General features: G+C 37.5%; 2 protein-coding genes across 8 annotated transcripts in view; both read right to left on the reverse strand.

Annotated features, from left to right (window-relative positions):
- The window catches only part of SLC9B1 (solute carrier family 9 member B1), a 62655-nt gene extending 55796 nt beyond the window's left edge, over positions 1 to 6859 (reverse strand). Inside the window, exon 1 of the mRNA XM_033105637.1 lies at positions 6731 to 6859. The gene's annotated coding sequence lies outside the window, so the exon portion shown is untranslated. The remainder of the gene's footprint in view (positions 1 to 6730) is intronic.
- Positions 1 to 27395, reverse strand: part of SLC9B2 (solute carrier family 9 member B2) — a 64860-nt gene that overhangs the window by 7307 nt on the left and 30158 nt on the right. For 3 of the 7 annotated variants that reach the window (XM_033105627.1, XM_033105626.1, XM_033105625.1), the window contains exons 9-12: positions 26907 to 27056; positions 22928 to 23036; positions 20067 to 20203; positions 14716 to 16780 (exon numbers count right to left, since the gene is read on the reverse strand). In XM_033105627.1, coding sequence (XP_032961518.1) covers positions 16559 to 16780; positions 20067 to 20203; positions 22928 to 23036; positions 26907 to 27056 — 618 coding nt within the window. In that variant the 3' untranslated portion in view covers positions 14716 to 16558. Of the gene's footprint in view, positions 1 to 14715; positions 16781 to 20066; positions 20204 to 22927; positions 23037 to 26906; positions 27057 to 27395 lie in introns of those variants that run through there. The other 4 variants (XM_033105629.1, XM_033105628.1, XR_004422988.1 and 1 more) reach the window with 3 other exon arrangements.

Raw genomic sequence — 27395 nt, forward strand, 5'->3', positions numbered from 1 at the left:
GTATACTAACAAAAAGAAAGCTTCATAGCAGTAGCCTACATTTATGATCACCTCATAAAAAGTTTTTAATTTTTATGCTATAATTATTTCAATAAGCTTCTTAAAATCCTTTTTGGAATGAAGCAGAGTATAAATACATACATACATACATACATACATATCTTACTATTATGAGAATAAAGTGAGATGGTTGTATAATTCACAGCAAAAGCTATGCTATTCAACTGACAATTTTTATTAGAAATATGCACCATGATCATTATATCGTTAAGCTTTGCTTTGAAAGTCGTGAAAAATTTTGATGGGTTTAGAGGTTCTATTTTCACTTGGTTTTATTAGAATGTCTCTTTGTACATATTAATAATGGACAGTGTGGTATATAAAAAGAGTTGGGCAAACTAAGCTCTTTGCTTTTAATTTGCTATATAATATTGAGTAAACTTCTTGTCACTTTACCTCCCTGTACCTCGATTACAAACCTATAAAATGGGGTAGGGAGGAAGGATGTCAGGTGATCTAAGGCCTTCATCAGTCTTGTCTATGCTTCCATTCTCTTATGGACCTACTAAGAAACAGGGTGAAAGAATACCAAAACACGCTGTTGGGAACTTCATATCTTATTAAATATCATGTATATATATATGTATATCACTTAATAGGAACACTTTTTGTTTTTCCCTGCCATGTGTTCTTGAACTGTATACTGTATTGAGGGGTTATCCTTTTGGAGCAATGTTGTGCAATGGTGACATCTAGTGACTACACCACATCATTATTCAGCAAAAATTTATGACCAATTCTTAGTCTTCTAACTGTGGATGATTCACTTTGTGGCTTAACTAAATACTTCAAAATCATTCTTCATATGCCCCTGCCATCTAACTATAGATTTTTAGAAACAGCAATTAAATTTGACAGTAGCATTAACAATTGGATATATAATAACTGATATTTTCAAAAGTCATAATGCATATTGAGTTAAGAATAAACTATTCTGAGTGAGACAAACTTTTTTCCTTCCATTGAAAGTGGCAGAACTGGACTTCGAATTCAGGCGTGTTTCAGTATATATCACATGCCTTTAGCCACTATACATCACTGACACATACTAGACAGTTAACATATATTAAATGAATGTTAGGTAAAGCAAATGCATCAATATCTATGTTCATGAGTATTTATTGCTTTAGAATCTTTGGAGCTACGGCTGCCTTTCAGACACTTTTTCTTTTTGAGTTTACATCAAAGATCATCAAGTAAAAACAACTACAGTATAAGTGTTCTTGAACAAATAAATTTGAGAGTTATACCCACAAAGAGAATATTCTTTATAAAGAGCATTCAAATTAGATCAGTTTTTAAAAAAGATAATAACTAGCTGTCATTATTATTTAATCACGGCAATAGAAATCTGGGCTAAACTACTTCTACAATTCAAATTGGCTTTGCTACTGCTAAAATTTCTACAGTATTGTTTGTTCTCATTAAAAACATATTACCTTATATTTTTATTCTTTTCAGGTAACTAGATCGTGTTTCCACAATACAGTATTCCCCAATAATAAGCTATTCCAGGGTTCAGAGTATGTTTCATATTCCTGTTTTCCAAACACAATGGTTTTTCTCACCTATGGAATCAAGTTACCAACCTACCCAGAATCCAAGGTTTTCCACAACATGGCATAAAACTATATTGTCAGTTTTCTCTATAGTTCTCTTGACTCTACATTTCAGTCAAATTAAACTATTAATTGTTCTCCCATTATTTGTTTTAGTTGCTTAGAATACCTTACCACTGCATCTCTTCTTTGTAAATGGTATCTATTGCTTAAACATCATTCCAAGCAAAGCTTCCTGCAAGGTACACCACAAAACAGGAAGTCATCTTCCCCTTTTGAATTATACATCATTTTGTCACTTGCTCTATCATCCTTCTATCTGTCTGGTTGTCCTTTCTTGGTCTTCTTTACAGGCCTCTTTTCCTCTATCTATCCCTGAAATGTTGGGGTTCCTAAGGATTCTGCCCTGTGCCCTGTGGCTCCAATTATGACCAGCATGCTGATGAGTCTGGCCTAGAGAAGCTCTACTGAGATTCTAACTAGCATATTCAACTACATATTGGATATCTCTATCTGATTTTCTTTATAAGCATCGTAACCTCAGTACATGCACAACTGAATTCAATACCTTTCCCCACCTAATTTACTCCTTCTTCAGAGAATTTTCTATCTCACAGAATGAAACCACTATCTATTTATTTGCTCAAATTTTTACAGAAACTAGGAGTCATTCTTTCTCCTGCCTTCTTCCCTGCTGACATCCAGTGAGTTACTAAATCATGTTAATATAAGCTTACAAATATTTAAAACTGTTGTCTTCTTTTCACCATATGGATTGCCACCACAAAGCACTGCCTACCCCCCCTACCCCCCACCACACCAAACATTGTAATGGCCTTCCAATTGTTCTCCCCACCTCCAGTCTTGGCCCTCCCCATTGTAATTTCCAGAATGCACAGTAAACTTCTAAAATGTAGGGTGATTATGGCAACTTCCTGCTCAATATTCCTTAATGGCTTTCCACAGAAGAAAAACATCCAAACTCCTTAAACTCAGCTTTGTAATAAAGGCTAACATGGTTTCTGCCTATCTCCTCATTCTTTACTTGGCATGCTATTCAGCCACAAGTAAAATTTAGTTCTTCAAACTTGCAATGCCTCACATCTCCGAGACTTTACACATTCGGTATGCTGCCTTCCAACCCCACTCCCCTGCTTTTTGCCCAGATAACTCTATTATCAGATTAGAAGTCATTCTTGCAGAAGCTCCCTTCAGTATTTATGCATTCTTATCATAGTGCCCACCCCCTATCACAGCATGCACCCCAATATTATAAATGCTTAAGTATCATCCTTTATTTGACAAATGCTCATTGAGAGTTGAGTACATAACTGGCACTATATTCTCCTCTGTACATAGAATTTTGTTGATACAAAACATTGTGGAAGCGCATATGGTATGTGGGAGAGGGTCCAAGAAGTGCTTCATAGCGACTCGCATTTCCATCTATATCCCTACCAGATGACATCAGTGCTGATTTCACAATCATTTCTGGGTTCTTCGAATGACCTAACACAGTAGATGGTAGATAAATATTTAATCACATTAACTGCTGGATTTTAAACACATACAAAAAGTTTCTGCACTATTAGAGACCTCCAGCCAGCTATTACTTTCTACCTGGCAGAGTTTTCCTTTGCTATCACTTTGGATATAATGAAGTATAAGAAGAGAAGAGGCAAACTTCTGCAGAGAAAATATGGGGCACTGCTAGAATACTGTGGTTAACAATTCTGCCACTTACTAGGTATGTGTCCTTGTTCAAGACCCTTAACCTCTCTGTTTCCTCATCTGAAAAAGGCAGTTACAAAATCAAATGAGGTAAGAGAAAATAAAAGCATAGCACAAAATGTCAAGGGCTAGCCACATACTGTCTATTGTTATAGTTATTAGAATGATACAGGTCTCCTTGTTACTGGTCATCCCAGCTTTATAGGCAACAAGATTTCCAAATTTCATTTTTCGTCTTTCTTTTACCATTTAAGAGGTAGGCTTTGTACTTCAGTAAATATATATTGATAAAAGTGGTTTAAAAAAAATACAAAGAAAGACAAGCCAAAAAAAAATGTAACAAGTAAATACTATAGCGAACAAGAGAAACAGAAGTTAGAGCTTACAAAAGTCTAGAATTTGGACATGTGGACCAAAAAAAAATTTTTTTTAAAAATCAGGCCATAATTTTTTAATGTTATCTAGAAAGCTGGTGGCACAAAAGAGTAATACTCTGAACCATTTCTCAGTAAAATGGTAACCCTGAGTTGGAAAGTCAGACTATCTGAGTTCAAGGAATTGTTTAACTACGTACTAATTTAACCACTAATCCCCAGGTAGTCTCCCCATCCAACATTCTGGTCTTTCAGTTCCTTGGTCTCTTTGGCTCATATGATCTTTTCTTCCACCCTCTCTCAGCCACCCCCTCACAAGACCACAATCTCAAATGGCCACTCAATCCTGCCCAGCTATGCTACTATGCTTCTCTAATATTGCTGTAGACTCTTTGTATCACCTTAAAATCCACATGTTGAAATCCTAATCACCAATGTGATGGTATTGGGAGGTAGGGCTTTGGTATGTGATTAGGTCATGAGGACTTAGTGCTCTTATAAAAGGGACCCTGGGAGCTCCCTTGCCCATTTTAGCCAACTACAAACAGGAATCGGGCCTTCACCAGACACCAAATTTGTCAGTACCTTGATCTTGGACTTTCCAGCTTCTAGAACTATGAGAAAGAAATTCTGTTTATAAGCCACCAGTCTATTTCTGTTATAGAAGCCCGAACAGATTAAGACAGGTATGACTGATGTTTATTCTTCAAGATGATTATTTTCTACCTTCTCTTCGCCCCTTATCCAAACATTACTCCTCTCCTCTTACTGATCTTGCCTCAGACTTTATACTTCATTGAAAAAAAAAAAAAAGAACCAATATCAGGCAGAAACTCTTACCTTCTCATTACTGAATCCAGGCATTCATCAAATATTTGATATAGCCATGTATCTGCATCTCTACCTATACCCACTGCCTTTCTTCCCACTACTATAAATTTTATGTTCATGTTCCTAACACAACATTTCTACATATTCCCTGGATCCCACCCCTCGTTTTCCCAAAATATTTCTCACTTCTAAAATACACACATTCTCTCTTACACTATAATTTTTTCCCCTCTGAACTGGACCATTTCATTAGCCTAAAAATAAACATAAGTATCTCCATCTTTAAGAATCTTGCTTTGACCCCATATATTTCTCTATTACCTCCATTTTCACTCTTCTTCATAGGAAAATATCTTAAGATGTCTATACTGCTACAACCATTTCTTCCCATCACATTTGCTTTTCATCGTGCTTGTTAAGACACAGGACTACTATCTGTTGCCAAAATCCCATAGTCAGATCTCTTTATATTGCTCTGAGCATGTTTCAATACCATTGGCTATGCTTTGTTATGTTAGTTTTTAAGTCACCACACTCTGGGTTTACATCCTACTTCACCGGCTACTCCTTCATTTCCTTTGTGTACTGCTTTTCCTCTGCTTTACATCTAATCACTGGAATGCTGTTTGTGAACACACTTTCCCTAGTTTTTTCTACATGCTAATGACTCTCAACTTCGTACCTTTGGTCCCTTACATAGAACTCAGAATTTACTTTAGATTTCCAATAGGCATATCAAACTTAAGGTGAATAAAACAAATATCTCCTCCCACCCCCAAACATTTTCTTCCCCAGTCTTTTCCATTTGGTAAATGGCACAACCACTTACTCAAGCTCTTGCCTCTCTTTTTTTTCACCCCTATATTCAAAACATCAAATCTGTAGGCCCTGCCTTCCAGTATATCTATCTCACTTCCCTTCACTTCTATATACGTACCATTTTATCCCAAACTACTGTCATGCCTTCCTGGATTACTGCAATTGTCTTCTGCTACTAATCTTGCTCACCAATTCTTACAATCCATTCACCACTTAACAGGTGGACCAAACCTTTTTACAATGTAAATCAGATTCTATCTCTCACTTAAAAAAACTCCTACTAGTTTCTTATCCACTTAAAATAAATTCCAAACTTATTAAATGGGTAGATCCCCGTGGCCTAATCAAAGCCCTACAAGATTTGGCCTTGACTTCTCTCCAAGCTTATCTTGTACCACTTTCTCTACGGTCCAGCTCCAGCAGTCTTTATGATGTTCCTTGAAAAAGCCACGTTCTTTCCTACCTTAGGGCTTTTGCAATTGGAGTTCTCTTTCTCCACAATGTTCTGATTCCAAATATTTCCATGGTTGGCTTTTTTATACCACTGAGGTCTCAGCATAAATGTCAGTTCTTCAGCGAGGCCTTCCCTAACCAATCAGTGTAAAGTAACCATTCCCCCAGTCTCTCACTTCACACTGTTTTACTTTTTCCCTGCACTTTTACTTTCCCCTACCAAAGAGTGGGTTGGTGGCCCCCTCAGTGACACTCAGGCCAATTACCACTCTCCATCTGATCTTTCATAGGCGATAGGACACACCTAGAGGGAGGTCAGGGGCCTGGTATGGGCCTGCAGAGCCCTTATAAGGACTCCTGAATGATGTGCCTAACACATGGCACATGTGCAGCAACTGTCCTGAATCGTTCAAAAGCATGGGTCCACAGTGCTTGTCCACTGCGATAAAGCCGACAGAAATAGACGGGGATGAGGGGTGTGCAACGAGGGAGGGGGGCCTTCCCCAGAGGGGGACCCTTCCTGGAACACATCTCCAATCACTGGAGCATGTGAAGGTTCACTTGCAGATATTCACCATTTGAACAATAGTCTGCACTTAATAAAATTAATTTTGCAGTCAGTCTTGACTGACAGATCTCTTCTTTCTTACTTGCAAGTATCTGTAAAATGAGACAGAAACAAGAGGGAGAGAATAATGAAGAGATGTGGGATGCGGGAGTAAAGAAAAGAGTCAGAGATACGAGAGAAAAAGGTCTGTGGCTGTTTCCCCAGCGTCTTGCTTCCTTGAACTGACGAGGGAGGAAAGGCGTTCCTGGGGGTTATTGGAAAAAGAAACGACCGGGGAGATGAGGGGCTAGTGTCCAAGGGTCTGGAAAGGGAGAGTTGAGAAAAATGGACCGTACCTACAATTCCTTTAGCATCACCTGCTGCTCCGGGAGCCGCCCTGCTGCTCAGCAACCGCCGCGTAGACCACGCACCCTCTGAGGCAAAAACCGCCAGGACACGACCTCCGCGAGAGCTGCCCAGGCCAGGATGGGGGCCGCTAGCTCTGCTGAGGGTGGTGGGGCGGGGCCGGGGCGGGGCCGCTGATGGCGGGGCGGGGCCTGGCAGGGGCTGAGGGCGGTGGGGCGGGGCTAGTGGCGAAGGCACGTTTAAGTGACGTTGTGGCCGCAACTGCCTAGGGACACAAGGCTATTAGGGTTCCCCTGGACCGCCTGGTATATTTCCCGTCTATTCAACCTTATTCAACGTCTTTTCTGAATATTAACCTATTGGGTTGTAAAAGTTCAGGCACAGTGTTGACATCACAGAGCCCTTTGGCCAAAAAGCAGTGCCAGGGGCTGCATGTGCCAAAACCAACTTGTCGAAAGTCAGATCATGTTTCTTCTTAAGTCAGCTTAAATATAGTATAATCATAAAAGAGCATAATCTCTGGGATCAAGACTGTCTGGGCTTAAAGTTCAGCACTGCCACTTTATAACTATGGCACCAGAGGCAAACACATAATCTCCTTGAGTTTGGATTTTCTTATCTGTGGTGAGAATAAATGAATTGATACATGGCAAGTAATTGGAACAGGGCTTGGTACGAAGTAAATACTCAAAATCCTGTTATCAGTATAAACCTTTGTTTTTTTCCACATGAAATCTTATGTAGGAACCTTTAGATGAAACAAATGAAAGCATAGTTGCTCTGACTGAAGGGGAGCCCTTCAAGCTTTGGGTTCTCAGTCCCAAAGGCGGTCCTTAAGGTTCCTCTAACAGAATCTCCAAGCTTCCTAAAATATAGACTAAAATAACTTATTGGAGGAAAGTCAAAACTTCTTAGAAAGATAAACTGCCCTTTTCCACCTAATTTTTCTCCTGATACTCCTAACAACTTTTACTCTTGCATACACTGTATTCCCTTTTGCATCCATGTGTTTTCCTAAAGTTATTCTATTGGGAATGTTCTCTTTCTCCCTTTCTTATTTATCATTTCAGATCTTATTCAAATTACAACTCTTTCTTGGGTGACAGAAAAAAACATTTTTTTATTGCAAGCCCCTCCCACCATCAGCATGGCGTACACGTCTCAGCAAAGTTTGAAAGCTATTTACTACCTAGTTTTAGGAGTAGACAAGGTATTTTTGTGATTATAGGCTTAAGGAAATGCTTTGTTCTCATGGTGGGGAAGGAAAGAGCAGGTAGATCCACAAGGATGCTGCGAAGGTGGATAAAAGAGTTGGGAAAGAGGACCTTTGCGAGGAGTGTCACGGCCTCCAGGGCACTGTTCTGTGCCCCACATGCAATGACCTGCTGGAGGTTAAGTGCTTTAGGGACCATCTAAGGAAGATGGAGGGCACATCAACAAATGGAGTTTTGTAATTTTCACCAAGTCAGAGGGCTCAGGCCATACTCAATTTGAATTACTCAACTGAAATGTGTGAGATTACTCACTCCCAAAATGGCATAAGCAATTCCCACACGTCACACAGAACTATATAATTATTCATACACAAATATAATACTCTGAAAAATTTAAAAAAAAATAATGTCCTTCATTTATTTAAAGACAATATGATGAAAATTTAATGATGGTTTAAAAAACATCTAAAGAAACATCTGATGACTTTTCTTGTAAAAAAATAATAGTAATAGTAACTTAAAAATAATTGTATCAGTTATATTTGCAACAATGCCACTGAAAGCCAAAAACTTTTGAGGAACAAGGAGAACCTAATTCATGACAGCATTTGATATGAGGAAAACAATTTTTAAAATGTCTTCTACATAAATGGTTCTGCACTTCTGAATTCATTCAATAAAGAGAAATGTAGCCAATGATCTATTTGGTGTATAAGTGCCAATTTTCTCTTCCAGTCTTATTTCTCACTAATTTGCTTTATCAATCCAAATCACATCCACTCTTGGAGGTCCAATTCAAGTCTCACCTCCTCTAAGAAATGCTCCTACCTGAGAACACTTTTGAATCATTCATTTGGATTACAGCTATTTGTGCATATCTTACTTCCTTGTAAGGTTCTTGAAGACAGGTATCCTGTCTGATTCACAGTTCTATTCCCCAGTGTCAACTACCCACTAGAATTTAAGTTCCATTGAAAACAGAGCCCTTAAATACCTTGTTTATCATTGTATTCTCCACTAGCTACCGTGTTTCCCCGAAAATAAGACCTAGCCAGCCCATCAGCTCTAATGCATCTTTTGGAGCAAAAATTAATATAAGACCCAGTATTATATTATATTATACCCAGTCTTATATTAAACTAAGACCAGGTCTTATATTAATTTTTGCTCCAAAAGATGCATTAGAGCTGATGACGTGGCTAGGTCTTACTTTCGGGGAAACACGGGAGCATAATGCACGGCTCTGAATGAGTGAATGGATGGATTTAGAACATAACCTGCATGATGGCAGGGTTATTTCTGTTTTATTCATTACAAAATGAATATTTGAATACTACCAGGTGAACAAATAATTTTTGGAAGACTTAGCATTTATTATTATACCAGAAAAATTTATCAGTCTATATATCATCACAGAAGTCAAATGTATTTATGTTACCTTTCACCCAACTAATTCAGTGGATGATATATCTTTCTGAAAATAAGACATCCCTCAGAACTGCAGGAGTAAAATTTAAAAGAATCAAACTAAAATGGGTGTTTACATTAAGTACTAGTAGTTTCAGTTTTCTTCCTTGTACTTTTCTGTGTTCTAAATTTTCTGCAATTAAAATATATTATTTTGTAATCATAAAAAAATAACCAATACTATTTTTAAAGAATGCACTGGATGAGGTTATTTGCAAATGTATGGCTCAGGAAATATTAAGGACAATCAAGGTTACCAAAGAGAAAAACACTGGAATGTGAAAAATAACTTAAAGAGCTGCAACCTAATCAATCTATGTAAAAAAAATACTTCTCAGAGGGGAGATGGAGGGTACTGACCCTAGGGAAAAAAGGGCATTGAAGAACAAGAATTTACAGTGTTTGTTTAGCACCGTCTTTGGAAATATGACAAACCTGCCCTGGAATGAGCTGTGTTCCATACTCTGCCCCCATCCTTAGACATATGTTTTACCTAATTAAAATGCCTAAAAATTAATAACTGCTTTTGTTTAACTTATACATGATGATTAAGTGCATTTAATATTGGCAATTTAAAAAAAGCATTCCTTGCCCAATGGATGTATACATTTTTGAAAGAATAAGCAGAATTATATAATATGAAATGCTATGTAAAATTTTCTATGTAAAAATACTATGTAAAATACTGTTAAATATCCCATGCTTTAATCAGGTGATAAATCAATAGAATTTTAAAAAGTAAAGTGAAAGAAAAATATCACCCCCAGACAATTGATATGTTGAAGCCCTAATCCCCAATGTGATGGTATGTGGAGATGGGGTCTCTGGGAGGTGATTAGGTTTAGATGAGGTCATAAGGGTAGAGCCATCATGAAGGGATTAGTACCCTTATAAGAAGAGACACCAGAGAGCTTGCATGCTTTCCCATCCCCGTCTCTTCCCCCACCATGTGAGCACCCAAAGAGAAGGAGGCCATCCACAAGCCAGGAAGAGAGCTCAATCATACTGGCACCTACCCTCATGTTGGACTTCCAGCCTCCAGAACTGTGAGAAAATACATGTCTATTGTTTAAGTCACTCAGTCTATGGTATTTTCTTATAACAGACTAAGGTCTGAACTGTTATGTGGCAGGTAATTTTCTACACTGGAAGAGGATCCCCTCATTGAATCAGTCAATAAACATTTATCAAATGCCTACTGTGTTCCATGCCTTGTGCAAAGTGCTGAGGATTCAAAGATGACCAAGACAAGGCTCCCACCCCTAATTAGCTGATTCAATAGGAGACAAACATGTAAAACAAACTGAAAAAAAAGGGTTATGAGTGCTCTGACAGAAGTACTTATAGGGTGCATACACCCCTCTTTCAGGGACTCAAATGTAGGAGCAATTGTTTCTATCTGTGTTTGGGATGAGGTAAGTTTGGTTGGCCTGAGTTAATATTCTTTACCTAGTTAACTTGGAGATCACCAACCAAGCCAAAGGCTGTCACTTACAAGGTGGTAACAAACCTGAGACTTCACATGGTGAGCCCTGCAGAGCCCAATACTAGACAGACAGTCATAGAGATTTAGATGATGGCTGTCCACTGAGGAGAGGTAGGAAAGAACTTGTTGCATGCTCTACAAAAATGGAACAGACTACTGGCAGTGGCTTAATGGGCTTGTCATGCGGAGTGGCCTATGGGACGTCATGTGGGGTCACTAGTCCCGAACCCCGCATAAGAACGCAGGACATGGTTCTGAGGCCAAAAAGGAACACCCACGGAGCCATAGATAGGGGAGTCATACCACTATATTTTCGCTGGCGGCTGGGTTGGAGACACAGGAAGCAGGAGCCACACTAACCAGAACCTGCAGTCCTCTTCTCTCTGCCATCCAACCTCACTTGCTAACTGCAATCTGCTCTTGCTGGCTCAGCCACCATCTTCTTGCTAGCCCCCATTTGCTGCTGTCGTAGCCACGGCAGTTACATCAGTGGTCAATGGCTCACTGGTTACAGCTGACGGACAACTAGCCACAGCTGATGGCCATCCAATCACAGTTGATGGCCATTTACTACCTGGGCCAGCACCTTTCCACGTGAGGCTGAGAGCCTGGAAACTGCACTGCTGGCTCTGTCCCCACAGGGCTCTTCAATTATTTCTGAACTCTGTGAATTTCCATTTCTAATTCTCCTTTGGGGCTTCGAATATGTATAGCAACATTCTCATTTATTTATACTAACTGTATTTTTGTATGTGATAAGTATTCAAAGCCTTTTGCATGGAGAAAAACTACTGGTGAACATGGGAACCAGCATGAATTGCAACATCCTCCCACTCCACGTGCCTTTTGCTGTCTAAGTCCTAATCATCCCCCACCTCCTAGCTAAGACCCTACTTTCTCTGAAGTTGTGCCTAAGCTGCATCACCCTCTGGACCGGTTAGGTGCTCCTGCTATGAGCTCCCCAACACCCTTGCACTTCCTGTATAATAGCACTTATACTGTTTTGCAGTCATTGTTTAATTGTCTGTCTCCTCTATCGGACTGTCAGATCCCTAAGGACAGAAATATTAGTCTTGATGATGTGTCTGGACCACCAAAGGCTTTCAATGAATATTTGTTGAATGAATCTAGCTTCAGAGCCTTTGAAAGTAGAAAACCAGATGAGCATTAGGTTTATGGTGCTAGCACAAATGTGTATCTAATCAATGAATTCAATTTCAAACATCTGAATTTTGGTATAAATTAATCCAGTGCAAATAGAGAATATGCACACGAAGGGAATAAACTATCATAGAGTCAGGCTGATATATTATTTAAATGAAACCTGTTATGGCTTCTTATTATGTTAGCTTAAGATAAATTAAGCTGGAAGGATCCAAGATGGTGGAGTAGATAAACGCTGTGCTTGCCTCATCCCATGAACACATCAAAATTACAACTAAATTATAGAACAGTCAATCTGGAGAACCATCTGGTAGGAGGGGCGGAGATGTGAAACGGTCCAGCCCCAAACCTCCAGATCAAAATTGGGAGAGATAGTTTCGCCACAGAAGTTCCACCTGGAGGAGCAAGGAACCCCGTTTCCACTCCAGGCTCTCCAGCCCAGAGTACTGGTGTTGGGAAATACAGCCTCCACAACACCTGGCTGTGAAAAATGATGGGGATTCTGACAATCTGGCTGGGACAGGAGGCCTTGGGAAACCCAGACAACCTCTTGAACCGCGCACAGACCCACTCGATTGCAGGTACTCACCCTGGGAGCAAACGGAGGGAGAGTGCTTCAGAGGACATTGTAGGCATACAGGGAGCAGACTAAGGTGTGTGGCTTCGGGCAAGGGTTGGAAGATAGTTGCTATTTTCCATGTGGGGTCCTCCTCCTATGCAGCTGGCAGGCGGGCACGGTCTTTCCTGTGTTGAGCCCGCCCCCTATGCTTACGGCTAAATCTGAATCTGATTGGTCTGGTGAACTCTGCTGCTCCACTCGATTCACTCAGACCCTGCCTCACGCATCTCTGTATCTCACAGGGCTTTATCTGCAGCTGAAACTTATGGCAACAGGCCTCAGGGTGACCTGGCTTTTTGCGGAGCTACCGGAGACCCAGTACTGGTTGCAGCTGTCCTCAATTCACAGACTAGATGCAGCAAAGGATCAAATCAATGATTTGGAAGACAATGTGGCAGAAAACATGCAATCGGAACAGCAAAATGAAAAAAGAAAAAAATAATGAGGGTAGGTTAAGAGACTTCTGTAACACCATCAAGCATAACAACATTTGCACAGGTTCTCTTCATTTGTAATGTCTTTTTTTATCTGACTTCCTTTAAGAGTTTGTATTTTGTTTAAGCAGTTTGAATATGATAATATGATACAAGTATATAAACGTTGAACAACTATGATGTACACCTAAAACTGATATAATGTTGTATGTTAGCTATATTTGTGTCGTGCGGGAGACCCTGCTTGCCGCACCATTTGTCGTGCGAGGCGACCTGCGGGGTCTCTGCTCCCGTTCCTCACATAAGAACGCAGGATGTGACTAGGCCAAAAAGGAACACCCACGGAGCCATAGATAGGGGAGTCATACCACTATCCTCTCACTGGCGTCACTATAGTTTCACTAGAGGCTGGATCCACATAATCCGCAACCTGCTGTCCGCTTCTCTGCCTGCCAACCCACTGATTCCCCAATCAACACGGCCACGGCGGTTACATCAGTGGCTAATTAGCTAACTGGTTACAGCTGACGGCCAACTAGCCACAGCTGACGGGCCATCTACTACCCGAGCCAGCACCTTTCCATGTGAGGCCGAGAGCCTGGAAACTGCTCTCTAGGACTCTGTCCCCACAATTTGTTAAATAAAAATCTTAAAAAATAGAAAGTTATTTACATCAATATTTAATAAGTGGATAAGTATGCTATTAACATGCAATGTGTTCTAATTGTATTCACATTTAATGACCTTAAAAGTTTTTTATTGTTGTTAAGGAAAAACTAAGTCCAGATTCACATTTCATCAGTGAAAACACACAGGTTTGGAGAAATAACACCAGGCCAAGGCCTCAATAGTCACTGTAACATCAGCTGTGCTGACAGTTTTTATGCTGAACATGCTAAGTAAGCACCAGCCTGTGCTACAACCTCTGAGCAACTGCTTTGGCATCCTCAACAATTGAGAGTTCACTGAAAAATAATCAAATGGTGTTACTGTAACATAAAATTTGGTATATACTAAACTGTCTATGGTAAAAAAAAAAAAGAAAAAGAAAAATCTAACAAATAGGCAGAGGCAGAGAACTTGCATAGACGTTTCTCCAAAGAGGAGATACGGATGGCCAACAGACATATGAAAAGATGCTCAATGTCACTAATCATCAAGAAAATGCCAATAAAAACCACAGTGAGATATAACCTCACACCTGTCAGACTGGCCAACATCCATAAATTAATAAACAACAAGTGTTGGCAAGGATGTGGAGAAATGGGAACCTGGGTGCAGTGTTGGTGGGATTGCAGATTGGTGCGGCCACTATGGAAAACAGTATGGAGGTTCCTCAAAAAATTAAAAATAGAACTACCTTTTGACCAGCAATTCCACTTCTGGGTGTTTATGTGAAGAAATCCAAAACATTAATTTGAAAAGATACATGCACCCCTATGTTCATTGCAGCATTATTTATAATAGCCAAGGTATGGAAGCAACCTAAGTGCCCATCAATAGATAATTGGCGAAAGAAGAAGTGGTACATAAATATAATATTACTTGGCTATTCAAACAAATGAAATCTTACCATTCGCAACAACATGGATGGAACTAGAGGGTATTATGCTAAGCGAAATAAGTCAGACAGAGAAAGAAAAATACCATGTGATCTCATATGTGGAATCTAAAGAATAAAATAAACGAACCAGTAAAACAACAAAACAATTAAGCTAGTTTTGAATAGAGGTGAAAGTCATGGTTGAAGGGGCTGGAATGATAGTCTAGTGACAAGAGACAAGTGGATAGGCTTTATGCAGATCAGTTTGGTGGATTAAAATATTCATAATCCATTCATTTAATACATATTTAATATCTACTTCAAGATTAGATAGAACTTTGAATCCTAGGTTAAAGAGTTTGGAAGGGATATAACAAGTATTAAATGATTCGGGTATATAAACAACATGACAAAAGCTGTGAACTGTATTTGAACATGATTATTCTAGCAACTAGGCAGGAGTTGACCTAGAGTAAAGAGGAACTTATGAGTGATATACAAAAGCAGAGACAATCTGTTGAATCAGTGGGAAAAAGTGTGACCTGTGCAGGAAAGTCTTTCTTCTAGTATCTTCTCTGCTGGCATGTCACAATGGAGGAAGTTCCTGCCACGGAAGTCACTCTTTTGGTTAAAGGTACTATCTTTGGAAAGCCCTTGTTAAAATACATGAATATGCTCCTAAGTGATGGTAACTCCCAACACAACAGTACCGCTGGCTCCCAAACCTGATCTTTCCTTCCCCATGGGAATGTGCTTCTAGCCTCCTCACAGCTGGCGTGGTCATCACCAACGAAATGTAAGGGAGACATGCGTCCACTTCCATATCACTTCCTTAAAAATAAATTGCTTGCCTTGGACTTACTTTCTTCCTTCTTCCTGAATGCTAGAAACGAGACACGCCGTGTCCTAAGCTAGGGCGCAGCAGAACCTCCAGACAAAAGACATGGGCCTCTGACTTACCTCATGAGCAGACTAGCCCTGTCAGCATCAACCAGTCGGCCAGTTTTAGGAGAGGGAAGTAAATTTCTATTTTCTTAAGTGCTGTATTTTTTGTTTATTATAGTAGCAGCTTACCTTATCCTAATTAATGTGATATTCATGAGGTTGACAAAAATTTGAAATTGAGCTATTCCTCACCTTGAGAACAGGGAGAGCCTGAAGCTGTGGGTCACAAGAAACAAATAAGAAAGGGCTGGACAGGGCACTACTTAGGGGAGGCAAACTCAGATGGGCCCCTGTGTAGCTCGCTCGGAGACAGGCTAAGGTCTTTTGTCATCTAGATAGGCACAAGAAGAACCAATGAAGATACTTTGTGAACTTTGAAATTTTGGTGGGATCAATCCGTTACAATAAGAGGGACAGAAATGGAGAAGAGGCAGATAAACAGGCAAAGTGAGGGTAGAAACTGATGAGGGATTGCATTATGGTTTTTTAAGAACAAAAAAGAAAAGAGAAGCCAAAACCAACTTAAGGCATGAGAGGCTAGGTGATCACGAGTAATGACCCTATGACAATAAGTCACAGCAAGCTGTTGGCTAGCAGAACAGGATTCTGAACTGGATCTTTAGCATGTTAATTTTAAGTTATGATAGTACATTAAAGTGTATATGTCCCTATACAAATTAAGATATGTGATGAAAGTGTATTTGAAAAAAACAAGGAAGGTAGATCAGGTTGGACATGCAGTGATACTTACTGGAAGATGGTGAAGTTTTAAAGGAAAACACATGGAAATGGTAATGGCTAAAAATGCTGTTTGAAGGAATAGCTACACTTTTGGTTCTATTACATTTTAAGCTTAAACATTACATATTTCAATAGTCATGTGGATAAAAGTAGCCTCTGGTAACAGCTTTCTAACCATTATAATCAGCATTCTCTCTTTTCACCTCTAAACTTGTACAGAAGTCTCTCCTTGAGCTTCTTCATCTTTATTTTGATGTTCAGCTTTCTGGAGAAGCCTGGGGCCCAGCAAACCAATCAGGAGACTTCCAATGGGGGCTGTGATGAGAATGGCCAAAAATGCTACTGTCAACACATCCATTCCATATTCTTCTAACTGTTTCTCTCCACGTGATCTTGCTCTGTCCAAAGCCACAGAGCCTATTGCAGCCTATAAAAGTTTAAAGGTAAAGTTGGAAATATAAGACAAGCACATAGAAAAAAGGTGAATTATTTTATCATTTGCTAAAACAAATTGCTTGTTATTTTGCTCAACTAAGACAGTTCTATTAGTCTGTTTTCAAAGTATACTGAAGTTGGTTTTGATTGTTTTAAACTCTCCCTGTACCCACCTATTTGCATAAGGTAAGGTCACAAAATATCAGGCAAATATATTTCAAAACACAAGGCAAACAGAGACTCATGATATTAATTAACTATAACATGATTCGATGTACTAAGTTTCTTCTGAGTAAAGATGAAAGTTGCTGGTCGTCTTATTCGTTTACCTTTAGGAATTGGGAATTAAGAAAGAACAAGATGAAAAAAATGCAGTGATACTTACTGGAAGATGGTGAAGTTTTAAAGGAAAATACATAAGAATATGTATTGCTTTGGAGTTTAAACTAATTGTTAAACATCATGAAACTTGAAAAGTGGTAGGCACCTTCAAAACTTGAAGTTAATCTTATTAGGTATTTGCTTAACTCTTTGCCTCAGGAGTTGGTGAAATGTTTCATTTAAAGTTTACCTACTGGAAAGTCTTATAAAAATTCTCATTTCTTTTTAGAGGCAAAATGCAATATTAGTGCACATGGGAAAATAACATATTAATCATCTCCTTATTCCACAGAACACAACAATGTTTGCCTCTAAGACAGTGAAACAGAAGAGAAAATATTAGTGTGCAGGAGACACAATGGCAAAAATTGCTAATTGCCCACAAAATCTGAATGTCCCTTTTCCCTTCTATAATATAATAGAACTGAGTTTTAGCTGGTCCCATTTCTGTCCAAATAGACACTTTTTTTGTTTCAGCCTTCTTAGCAGCAAGCAGCAGCTATGTATCTAAGTTCTGGCCACTGAGAGGTGAGTGCAAGTGTTAAATGCTGCTTGTAGGTTGCTCCCTGAAAAGAAATGGACACTTGAACCTTATTCTTTCCCCACTTCCCACTGGATGAGAAATGGTGAAAGTTGGACACATGGGTGGAAGGCACATGCAGAGGATAGTGGTGACCCTGCCAGTTCTGGAACGCCCATGCTGGACTGCTGGTGAGAAATTTAAAAAAAAAAAAAATCTATCGAATTTAGTTCTTGTATTGAGGGTTCTTTGTTATTGCAGGTTATCTGCTACTGTAACTAACTCAACATTTCATGAATTCTTGGTAAGAACTGCCCACATTATGATGTATTGTTGACCCTTGCACAACACAAGTTTGAACTGTGCGGATCCACATATACATGGGTTTTTTTCAGTAAATATACAGTTGGCCTTCCCTAGCTCTGGGTTTTGTATCTGTGGATTCAATAACCATGGATTGAAAACAGTATTTTCCAGGTGGGAATCTGTGGATGCTGAGGGCTGATTGTATGCATGGTTCTACGTCATTTTAGATAAGGAATTTGCACATCCTCAGATTTTGGCATCCAAAGGGGGTTATGGAACTAATTCCCCATGGATACTGAGGGACAACTGAGTCTTGGGGGAGTCAAAAGTTATACATGGATTTTCGACTGTGCAGGGGTTGGTGTCCCTAACCCCTGTGTTGTTCAGGGGTGAAATGTATATTTCTCTTGTGTGTTTATATGTTTATGTTCTGGGGTTTCTATGTATGCTGAGTTGTGATTTAAAATACATTCCTTATATTATTATATGTATTATAGTATTATATGAAAAAAATAGTTTTGAAAACAACTAACATACCACATTTCCCCGAAAATAAGATCTAGCCGGATAATCAGCTTTAATGCGTCTTTTGGAGCAAAAATTAATATAAGACCCGGTATATATTATATTATATTATATTATATTATATTATATTATATTATATTATATTACATTATGTTATACCCGGTCTTTAGTAAAATAAGACCAGGTCTTATATTAATTTTTGCTCCAAAAGATGCATTAAAGCTGATTGTCCGGCTAGGTCTTATTTTTGGGGAAACACGGTAGAAAAAAATATATGAGAAGTCTTGTTTCTTGTGCAGTGGCAAAAGGAGAAAAAGAAAACTCTATACAATACTTGCTTCACAGAACATACATTATTCAACATTTCCTAGATAATTTTTCCTTATTTTAAAATTTGCTTTAATAGTAGGAAAGTTTAGAAACACATCTTTCATATCAAAGCTACTAGAGTGATTATTTTAATATTTACCTACTAAAGTTACCAGAAGTAGTATGGAAACTGAAGACACTGTGAGGGAGAAACTATTTCACTTGTGGTGTTATATTAACCTTACAGTATTCTTAGCTATTATGTCTGAGATGTCTTTGAAATTCTAATGGAAAACAACAACAACAACAACAAAAAACTTCTCTGGAATAATGCCAAGTCCACAGCCACACAAAATCTAGCATATAGTTACAGAGCATATACTCCCAAAACTTCCTAATTAAGAACATTTAATTTTTATTTCATGAAATAGAAATTTGCATACTTAAATAATTGCAAAATAATCAGGGATGGAACAGTTAAATTTCACTTGCTGTAATTAGTCTGGAAATTAGGCAATACAATCAGGAATACATTACATTTGCAACAAATCATAAATGTAACAGTTCTAATTTAATTAGCAATTATAGGCATTCTACCAAGTTCGTGGTCAATAATTTCAAGCACCTGTCTGTTAGTACCTTGTTCATCAGAGTGCACAAATTTTGGGTCATGCAATTGAGACATTTGACAGGAGGTTCAGCTAGTTTGAAAATTTTAATATCAAGTAATAATCTAGGAAATCAGTATTTTCTGAGTTGTTTGTCAATACATCTTTCTACTTTATATATAAAGACTGTGGTCAAGCATAACTGGTCATCAATCATATTGACACTGAAGTATTTCCAAATTCTAAACTGGGCCATGCTATTTCTGTTTCACTCTCTTCTTAGAAGATATTGAAACGAAAAGAATTAACAAATATCTTTTTGGGGATTTAGAGAGCTCTCACTGATGAAAATTTAAACTCTTTCCTCCTGCTACTTCTGCTTTCTAGTAATGTGGGGATTTACTGTAATTATTGTTGTACTCTGGTAATCTAAATAAATTTAAATGAGCTGTCCTATTTAAGGAGTCAATATACCAAAAATAAAACTTTTAAAGAGTGGATTAGTATAAAACTCTTCATAAATCAAATTTCAATTACTTTCACCAAATTTGAATAAGCCCTCTTTGCAAAATTTCAAGGTATCATACAGAAATAGAAGTTAAAATGCTAAGCCATCTATCCATCATTACCTGCACTGTGGCCTTCGGAAGCCATGCAAAAGAAATAAATATCTTTTCCTTTATGTTAAAACCAGCAAAACACACCATCAGAAATGTAGTCAAAATTCGTATCAATACTGCAATGCCCAGGGTGGCAACACTAAGGCCTGTAAGAAATACTCAATTTTTAGACATAATAAAATACTGGGGGAGAAACTGAACCTCATGGTTATTGATTCAAAATACCATCAACAGCAATAATCCAAATCCATTAAAAAATTTAAAAGACAAAAATAGGCATAATTCATCAAAACATCAATATTAAGGATCAATCAGACCATTTGTTTAAAAGGTTATTTTCCCTAGATTAAAAGGAGAAATTAATTAAACATATTTAAATTTTACAAGGAGATTTGAGTGTTATTTCTCTTACACTGTAAAGCAAAAACCATGCTTTCTTCCATGTGTTTATTCAGTAAGAACTTATTAAATGATAACAATGCATGACAGAATTTGGACTAGGGATTAGGTACACAAAAATATATAATGTACATACAGACTTTGCCTCTATGAACTTCAAAGTTAGAGGAAAACAGAAACACAAACAACAAATTAATATAGTAGCAGGTAAGTGCTGTACAAACATACTTGTAATAGAGTAAGAAGAGGAGAAAATTAGTATTTTCATCAAAATGCTTGAAAATTCTTTACTGAGTATAAGACCAGAGGTGATACTCAAAATATTTACCAGCCAGTATAGAGGCAATCAGCCAATCAGAACAGAGCTGGCAGGACACTGGTAGTACACGTCTGTTTCAACATGGTGTGTGCACTGACTTCCCATTAGCCCTGGTTCACAGGTACAGTACTACATTAAATCCTTTCGAATTCTTTGCTGATAAAGATAAGTTCATCCTGATTTGCAAAATAAGGGATTGCGACAAGGGCTGCTGTAGCCTACTGCACCTGAGAAAGGCATAGCTAAGGTGACTAATAGGGTGATTTTTTAAAAGGTAACATTTGTTAAGTGTTTACTCTGTGCCATGTTCTGTGTTAAGCCTTAAGTGCATTACTTTACTTAATCCTTACAACCTGTGAGGTAATTTTTTTTCACTTTACAGTTGAAAAAAATGAAATTCAGAAAGGATAAATAATTTTCTCAAGTTCAAAATGCTGTAAAACACCAGACAGACATTGCTAGAGCACCTAATGTGAATCTGCAATATGATTTCCTTATAGAAAAAACTTTGTGGCTTTTTAACGAAGGGTATTTCTCCTAGGTTGGTAGATTTTCAAAAGTATTTGTTACCTGAAGTACAAGATACAAGAGATGATACCACTGCCAGGAGGGAACATTGAAGGTTTGGGGGGAGGATGATGAGGAAGTTTTAGGCACATTGAGTTTGAAGCTTTGTGGGACTTATAAATGGTGTTGTCCAATTAGCAATTGATATATTGATTTAGAGATAAAGATTTTGGTAGTGTATAGTTTAAAATTGAAGCCACTGAGTGTAGATAAGCTCAGAGACGTAATGTAAAATGAGAAGCATAGAGGCTTTAGAAAAAACTTACAAGAGAAGCATTTAAGCCACATATAGTGCCTAGAATGATTCAAGAGGCATTGAAAAATATGAAGTTTCAGAATTCAACGTAAAAAGAGTTTCAAAGAATTAAATAGCATCAAATGTTGCTGAGAGATCAAATAAAATAAAGACTAATATGTATTCAGTAGAGTTAGCAATATAACGTTGGTCAGAGCAGGGCTGGTTGTGTGATGGGGCAGAAGCTGAACTGAAATGTATTGAATAAAGGAATAAGAGTTGAAATGAAAAGGGGGATATGATTACCTCTTCGGAAATGTTTGAAAAGAGGAATAGAGAAGTAGAGTGGTAGGTGAGGGGACCGGTGAAATGAAGAAAGGATAATTTTTAATTGTGATAAAATAACAACAAAATTTACCATCTTAACCATTTTTAAGTATATAATTCAGTAGTATTAAGTTAAAGGTTCATATTTTTGTGCAACTAATCTCCCGAACTTTTCATCTTGCCAAACTGAAACTCTGTACCCATCAGACAACAACTCCCCATTTCCCTCTCTCCCAAAACCCTGGCAACCACCATTCTACTTTCTATCCTAATGAATTTGACTACTCTGGATACCTCATATAAGTGAAATCATACGTATTTATCTTTTTGTGATTGGCTTATTTCAGTTTGTATAGCGTCCTCAAGTTTTATCCATGTTGTAGTATGTATTAGAATGGAAGGATATTATTTTAGGATCGGAGAGATTGGAGTCTATTTAAATTCTGAAAAGGAGAAAGCTGACAAGTATATTTAAAGATATATAGAAAAAGGAAGAATCTATGTGTGAGATATAGAAGAAGGGGGCAGGAGAAAGGATCCCTAGGATGGGTAGAGAATATTGTGAGGAGAGGAAAGGAAGAAATAATGAGCATATATGTGCAAATTAACTTTAAGTATAGTGCTATGAATCAAGAGTTTTAATATGATGGCTTTGAATACATAAATGAATAAAACAATGAATGAACCAATAAACATTTCTATTCCATGGGTACATGTTGTAGAACAGATTATAGTTATCTTTAAAATTCTGGCCCTTGATCAGAACAAAACTAGATGAACACTCTTACGGTTGGAAAAAAAATTTGAAGGCCAGCATTTTTTGATAGTAGTAAGCAGTATTAGTTTGCTTTACAAGGAACAATACTAAAGATATAAAAATTTAACCAACTACTCTAAAATACTTAAATCATTAGTTTTATATACTGTGACAATGGGAACCAGTGAACATATACCTACTAAAGATAGTTCAACTGAATATAAAAAGAGTTGATTTGAGCAAAAGTACTACTTTGAAAATCTTACCTACAGTTTCTGGTCTGAGAGATGCAATAGATACCTCTGCTCCAATCAGTCCAAAAAGAAGAGGCTGAAAGATGTCCCAGGCAACTGAAATAATTTTTTCAACCTCTGCCTAAAAGAAACACACACACACACACACACACACACACACACACACACACACACACAGATTTTTATTATGCAAAGTTACAAGTTCTAAGAATTTACTAATTTGATATTTGAGTCAGTTTGACCTCAGATAGGGTGTATTTCTGTGACATTGTTAAATAAGATGTTAGCTAGAAAAGAGCAAAAAATTGCATAAAGATATTTCTAACACAGTTAGAAACAATGGAGTTATATCTATTTACTTTTCTGCCACTAATATATGAGGTGCCTCTCTCATTACACACTTATCAGCTTAGAGTTGTGTTTCTCAAACTTTAGCATGCATCAGAATCACCTGGAAGTCTTCTTAGATTTCTGGGCCCCACCCCCACATTTGATTTAGGCAGACACAGTGGGCCTGAGAATTTGCACTTGTTAACAAGTTCCCAGGTGATGCTGATGCTGCCGGGCTGGGGACCACACTTTGGGAATCACTGGCTTAAATTATTATTGTTTTTCATCTTTAGCCGTACTGTTAGCGGCTAAATACATGAAAATGTTTACATTATTTGACCCCAATATTTCACTGTTAGGAACATGCCTAAAGAAATCAGACATTGGATTTCAGCATAATTAAAAATACCAGAGATTAGAAGTAACCTAAATATATAGCTATAGGGGAATGGTTAAAAAAAAGAAAATTTATGATCTGTGTGTGTGTGTGCGTGTGCGTGTGCGTGTGTGTTGTAAAGAGGTATACATAGGAGAGAAACCAGAGGTAAATTATGAAAAAAATGTTCCTAGTTTTCTCTCCGGGTTGTGGGGTTACATTGATCTTCTCTGTAATCAGCAGGGCTGCAGGCAATTCAGGCAAAATTCTGACAAATGCAGGCAATGATGCTTTGCTTGGTTTATAACAATCTTTTCTATATAATCCAGTTTTTCTGAAGAACAGTGTAATCAGAAGTGATCAAAGTGTCCTTTTTTCTCTGTTGCCTCTCAGTGCTCATAGCTAATGCCTACTTGTAGGCATTAGTCTCCCCCTTGCTAAAACTACTTTTATGCTGTATTTCAAATGATATGGTTTTTTTGCACTGTTTATTTTTTTATCCTATAACTTACTAATTTAGAGACTTACTTTTAAATTGCAAAGTTTAGAAGTATATTTTTAATACACTTGGTATGTGTTACTCAAATAGATGTCAAAATATAAAAATGTGCCCTGCACAATAACGCTACAGTTGTATTTATTATAGGGTAGTCAAGTCGCTTTAGAGTTAGGTAAATCTGAGCTTAAATTTCAGTGCCACTTTCTAATTTTATGACCTTGAACATGTTACTTAAGTATTTCTAAGTTATAGTGTCCATAAAATGAAACTAGTAATACTTTTTCAAAGGTGTTTTCTTTGTTGTTGTTGAAATAAATGAGAATATCCTCTTAGTGTCTAGCACAGGGCCATACAGAGTGGCAATAAAAATTTATTAGTTTCCTTCCCTCTTTTTATCCATGTAATATATTATCCATATAATATAATAAGCTGATCGTAATTTTTGAAGATTTTTAAAGAGGTGACAACAGAAAGAATTTACTTGTAAAATTCAATTTGAAGAAACTTACTCCAAGCATATTTGAGAATTTTCCTGTTGAATAAATGAAAGAAAGTAAACCAAAATATTTAAATAGTTTACAGAGCTGTTGGCTTTAGGTGGAAGAATTACAAATAATTTTTTTTTCTTTTATTTCTGACTTAACATTTTTTTAAAGGTCTGTGATAAGCATATACTACTTTCAAACTCAGAAATAAATTCAACTTTATTTAAAAAAATATTCTCTTTAGCAATTTATTTTTTTAAATGCTGGAACAAGGTTACCGTTAAGAAGTTAGGGGTTAGTTTATACAATGCTAATGCTGGGCAAACTTTCCAGATGTAGGACAAGGGGTCGTAGTGCAATGCCATAGGATCCCTTCATTAAGTGAAAACTGTGACCTCGGTCCTGGGTCAAAGGAGCAGATCAGAGTGCTTCAGAAAGCAGGGTGCATTTGTCCGCAGTGCAGGCTAGGCTGGAAGACAGCAGCAGAGTCCTCAGAGAGAAATGAGGGAGGCAGCAGAGCCCTTGGTCCTGAGCTAAGATTAGACCAAAGAAGACAGACCAGAGTGTTATAATGTGTGATAATCTTGATGTCTGATAATCTTGCCTCAGCCCACAAGTAAAGTGAAGCCCTGGAAAAACAAATGTCCTGGTAACAGCAAATGCTTATGAGAGAGGAGGGATGATGAGAGTACCCAATTTACACTAGGGAGTTTATTTATAAATAGTGTTAGCTTTGTTCAGATGTAAGTTTATTTAAAATCAGAAAGTACAACTTAATACCATAGGTGCTGCTGAAAAAAAAAAGTAGGCCTGAAATAAGCCTTAGAGTCAAATCTCTTAATGAGGCAGCAAACCCGGGTGCCCATGTAGTACCTAGAACAGAGTTCAAAAGGACTCTCTCCTTTCCCTCAAAGCCCAATCCATCTCAGCTCATTTTCCTGTGGAATCAATATCCTTCTGTACACAAGGCTCCCAGCAGCTCCTACCAATCCATCCTCTTCTGAAGCAAGATGAGTCACAATTATGCTTGTCCTAACTTTATATCACACCCTTACAGAGTGAAAGCCTTCTACATGAAAGCTATTTACCCACAATGACATTCTGTCTCTAGCAGATCTCTGCAGAGGTCATTTAGTTGAAAATGATTATTTATTTAAGCTCAAGATTTATAACCTTCACATATTTTTCAACATGGCATTATTTTAAGCTTAATTTGAGGAACTGTCTTCAGGTTTTCCAAAATAATATATCTGCATTTAGTTTAGGTCACCTACATCTAATTTCTTCATGAAATGGAACACCATCTGATCCTGTCAAATTCAAATCTATAAAAATGGATCTTGAAATAAAAATAAATAAATGGCAACTAGCTAGTTTCCATAATATGTATTAAGAAAATCACTACTCTTAGTGATCTTGAAAATCAGTAAGAAAAACCAAAATAATCTTACAAAAAATAGGCACAGTCTTTTGAACAAATTGGCTAATAAACACCTGAAAAGATGATTAGCGTCACTCATAAAGAAATGCAAATCAGATCAATAATGACATACATTTTTTACCTATCAGATTAGCAAAATATCTGAAGATTGAACATTCTCAGTTTAGAAAAACAGATCTTCTCACATACTGTTGGTGGGAATATAAATTGGTACAGCCTTTTAAAAAGGGCAAATTGATACTATCAAGTTTCAGTGTGCATACTTTTTCATAGAGCAATCATGTTTCTAGAAATTTATCCTATAAGTTCAAAAGATATACTACATTTTGTTGATTTTAAGATATACATTTTTTTCACATTTAAACATTTCTGAAACTAAGGTGTCATGTCATAGTTGAATTGGTAGCATTCTTTTCTTTCTTGGTGGCACATAAAATAATGGTGCTTCTTAGACCTGATAGTGTCTTAGAGTTTATGAAATATGATATATATAGGATATTTTACTGAAGCACTTTCTGTTTAGCAGAAAACTAGAAACAATCTAAATGTCTGTCAGTAAGGGACTGGTTTAATACAGTACAGTTATACAGTGCAATACTCTGCAGCCCTTACAAAGAATAAGGAAGACATCTTGGAAATATGACCATGATATATTATAAGTAAAGACATCAAGTTATAGATTGGCATGTAAGTAGAAAAAAGAACGTGCATTTGTTCTTTGGGGCATACATTTGTATATGGATAGAAAATAGCTTTTATGATTAAATCATTTTATTAATTTGATGTTAAGAAATTATCTGCAAAGAGAAAACTAATCTGATCAGAAAATAGTCATGAGAAGAACTTAAAATGAAATTCACCTTTTTGCTGCTCCATCCCAGGCCTGCAAGGAAAGCCATGACCAATGTACACAGTCCTCCTGACCCAGGGAAACCAAAATACACGCTGCTGAACACTGCTAGCACAGAGAGCCCCAAAACAAGGAATGCTCTCTTCCACACAAGTTTGTCCTTGAGGAGAAAAAAGGTTGATTAACTCAATTACTTCATATAATTTATTTTTAATTACTGATTTTTCCATCTTTAGGACTCAGTGGAAAATAAAAACGTGTGTATCCGTGCACAAAAATGCATGATATAACATTTCCTTTCCTTTCCTTAACAAAAGAAGAGTTAGCACATGTACGAATTAGGTTCCTCTTTCAGCTATAAAGGTTGGCTTCCTCTGCAATTATCAAGGCAGAATTTCACAGGGCTGAATGGAATAGCAGAAAAAAAACACATGAACTTTGGAGCCAGACAGGGTTAAAATTCTAGCTGTTTTATATCACTGGCATATGTGTGACACGT

The sequence above is a fragment of the Rhinolophus ferrumequinum genome, chromosome 5 (genome assembly GCF_004115265.2).
Source record: "Rhinolophus ferrumequinum isolate MPI-CBG mRhiFer1 chromosome 5, mRhiFer1_v1.p, whole genome shotgun sequence".
In the NCBI taxonomy this organism is placed as follows: Eukaryota; Metazoa; Chordata; class Mammalia; order Chiroptera; family Rhinolophidae; genus Rhinolophus; species Rhinolophus ferrumequinum.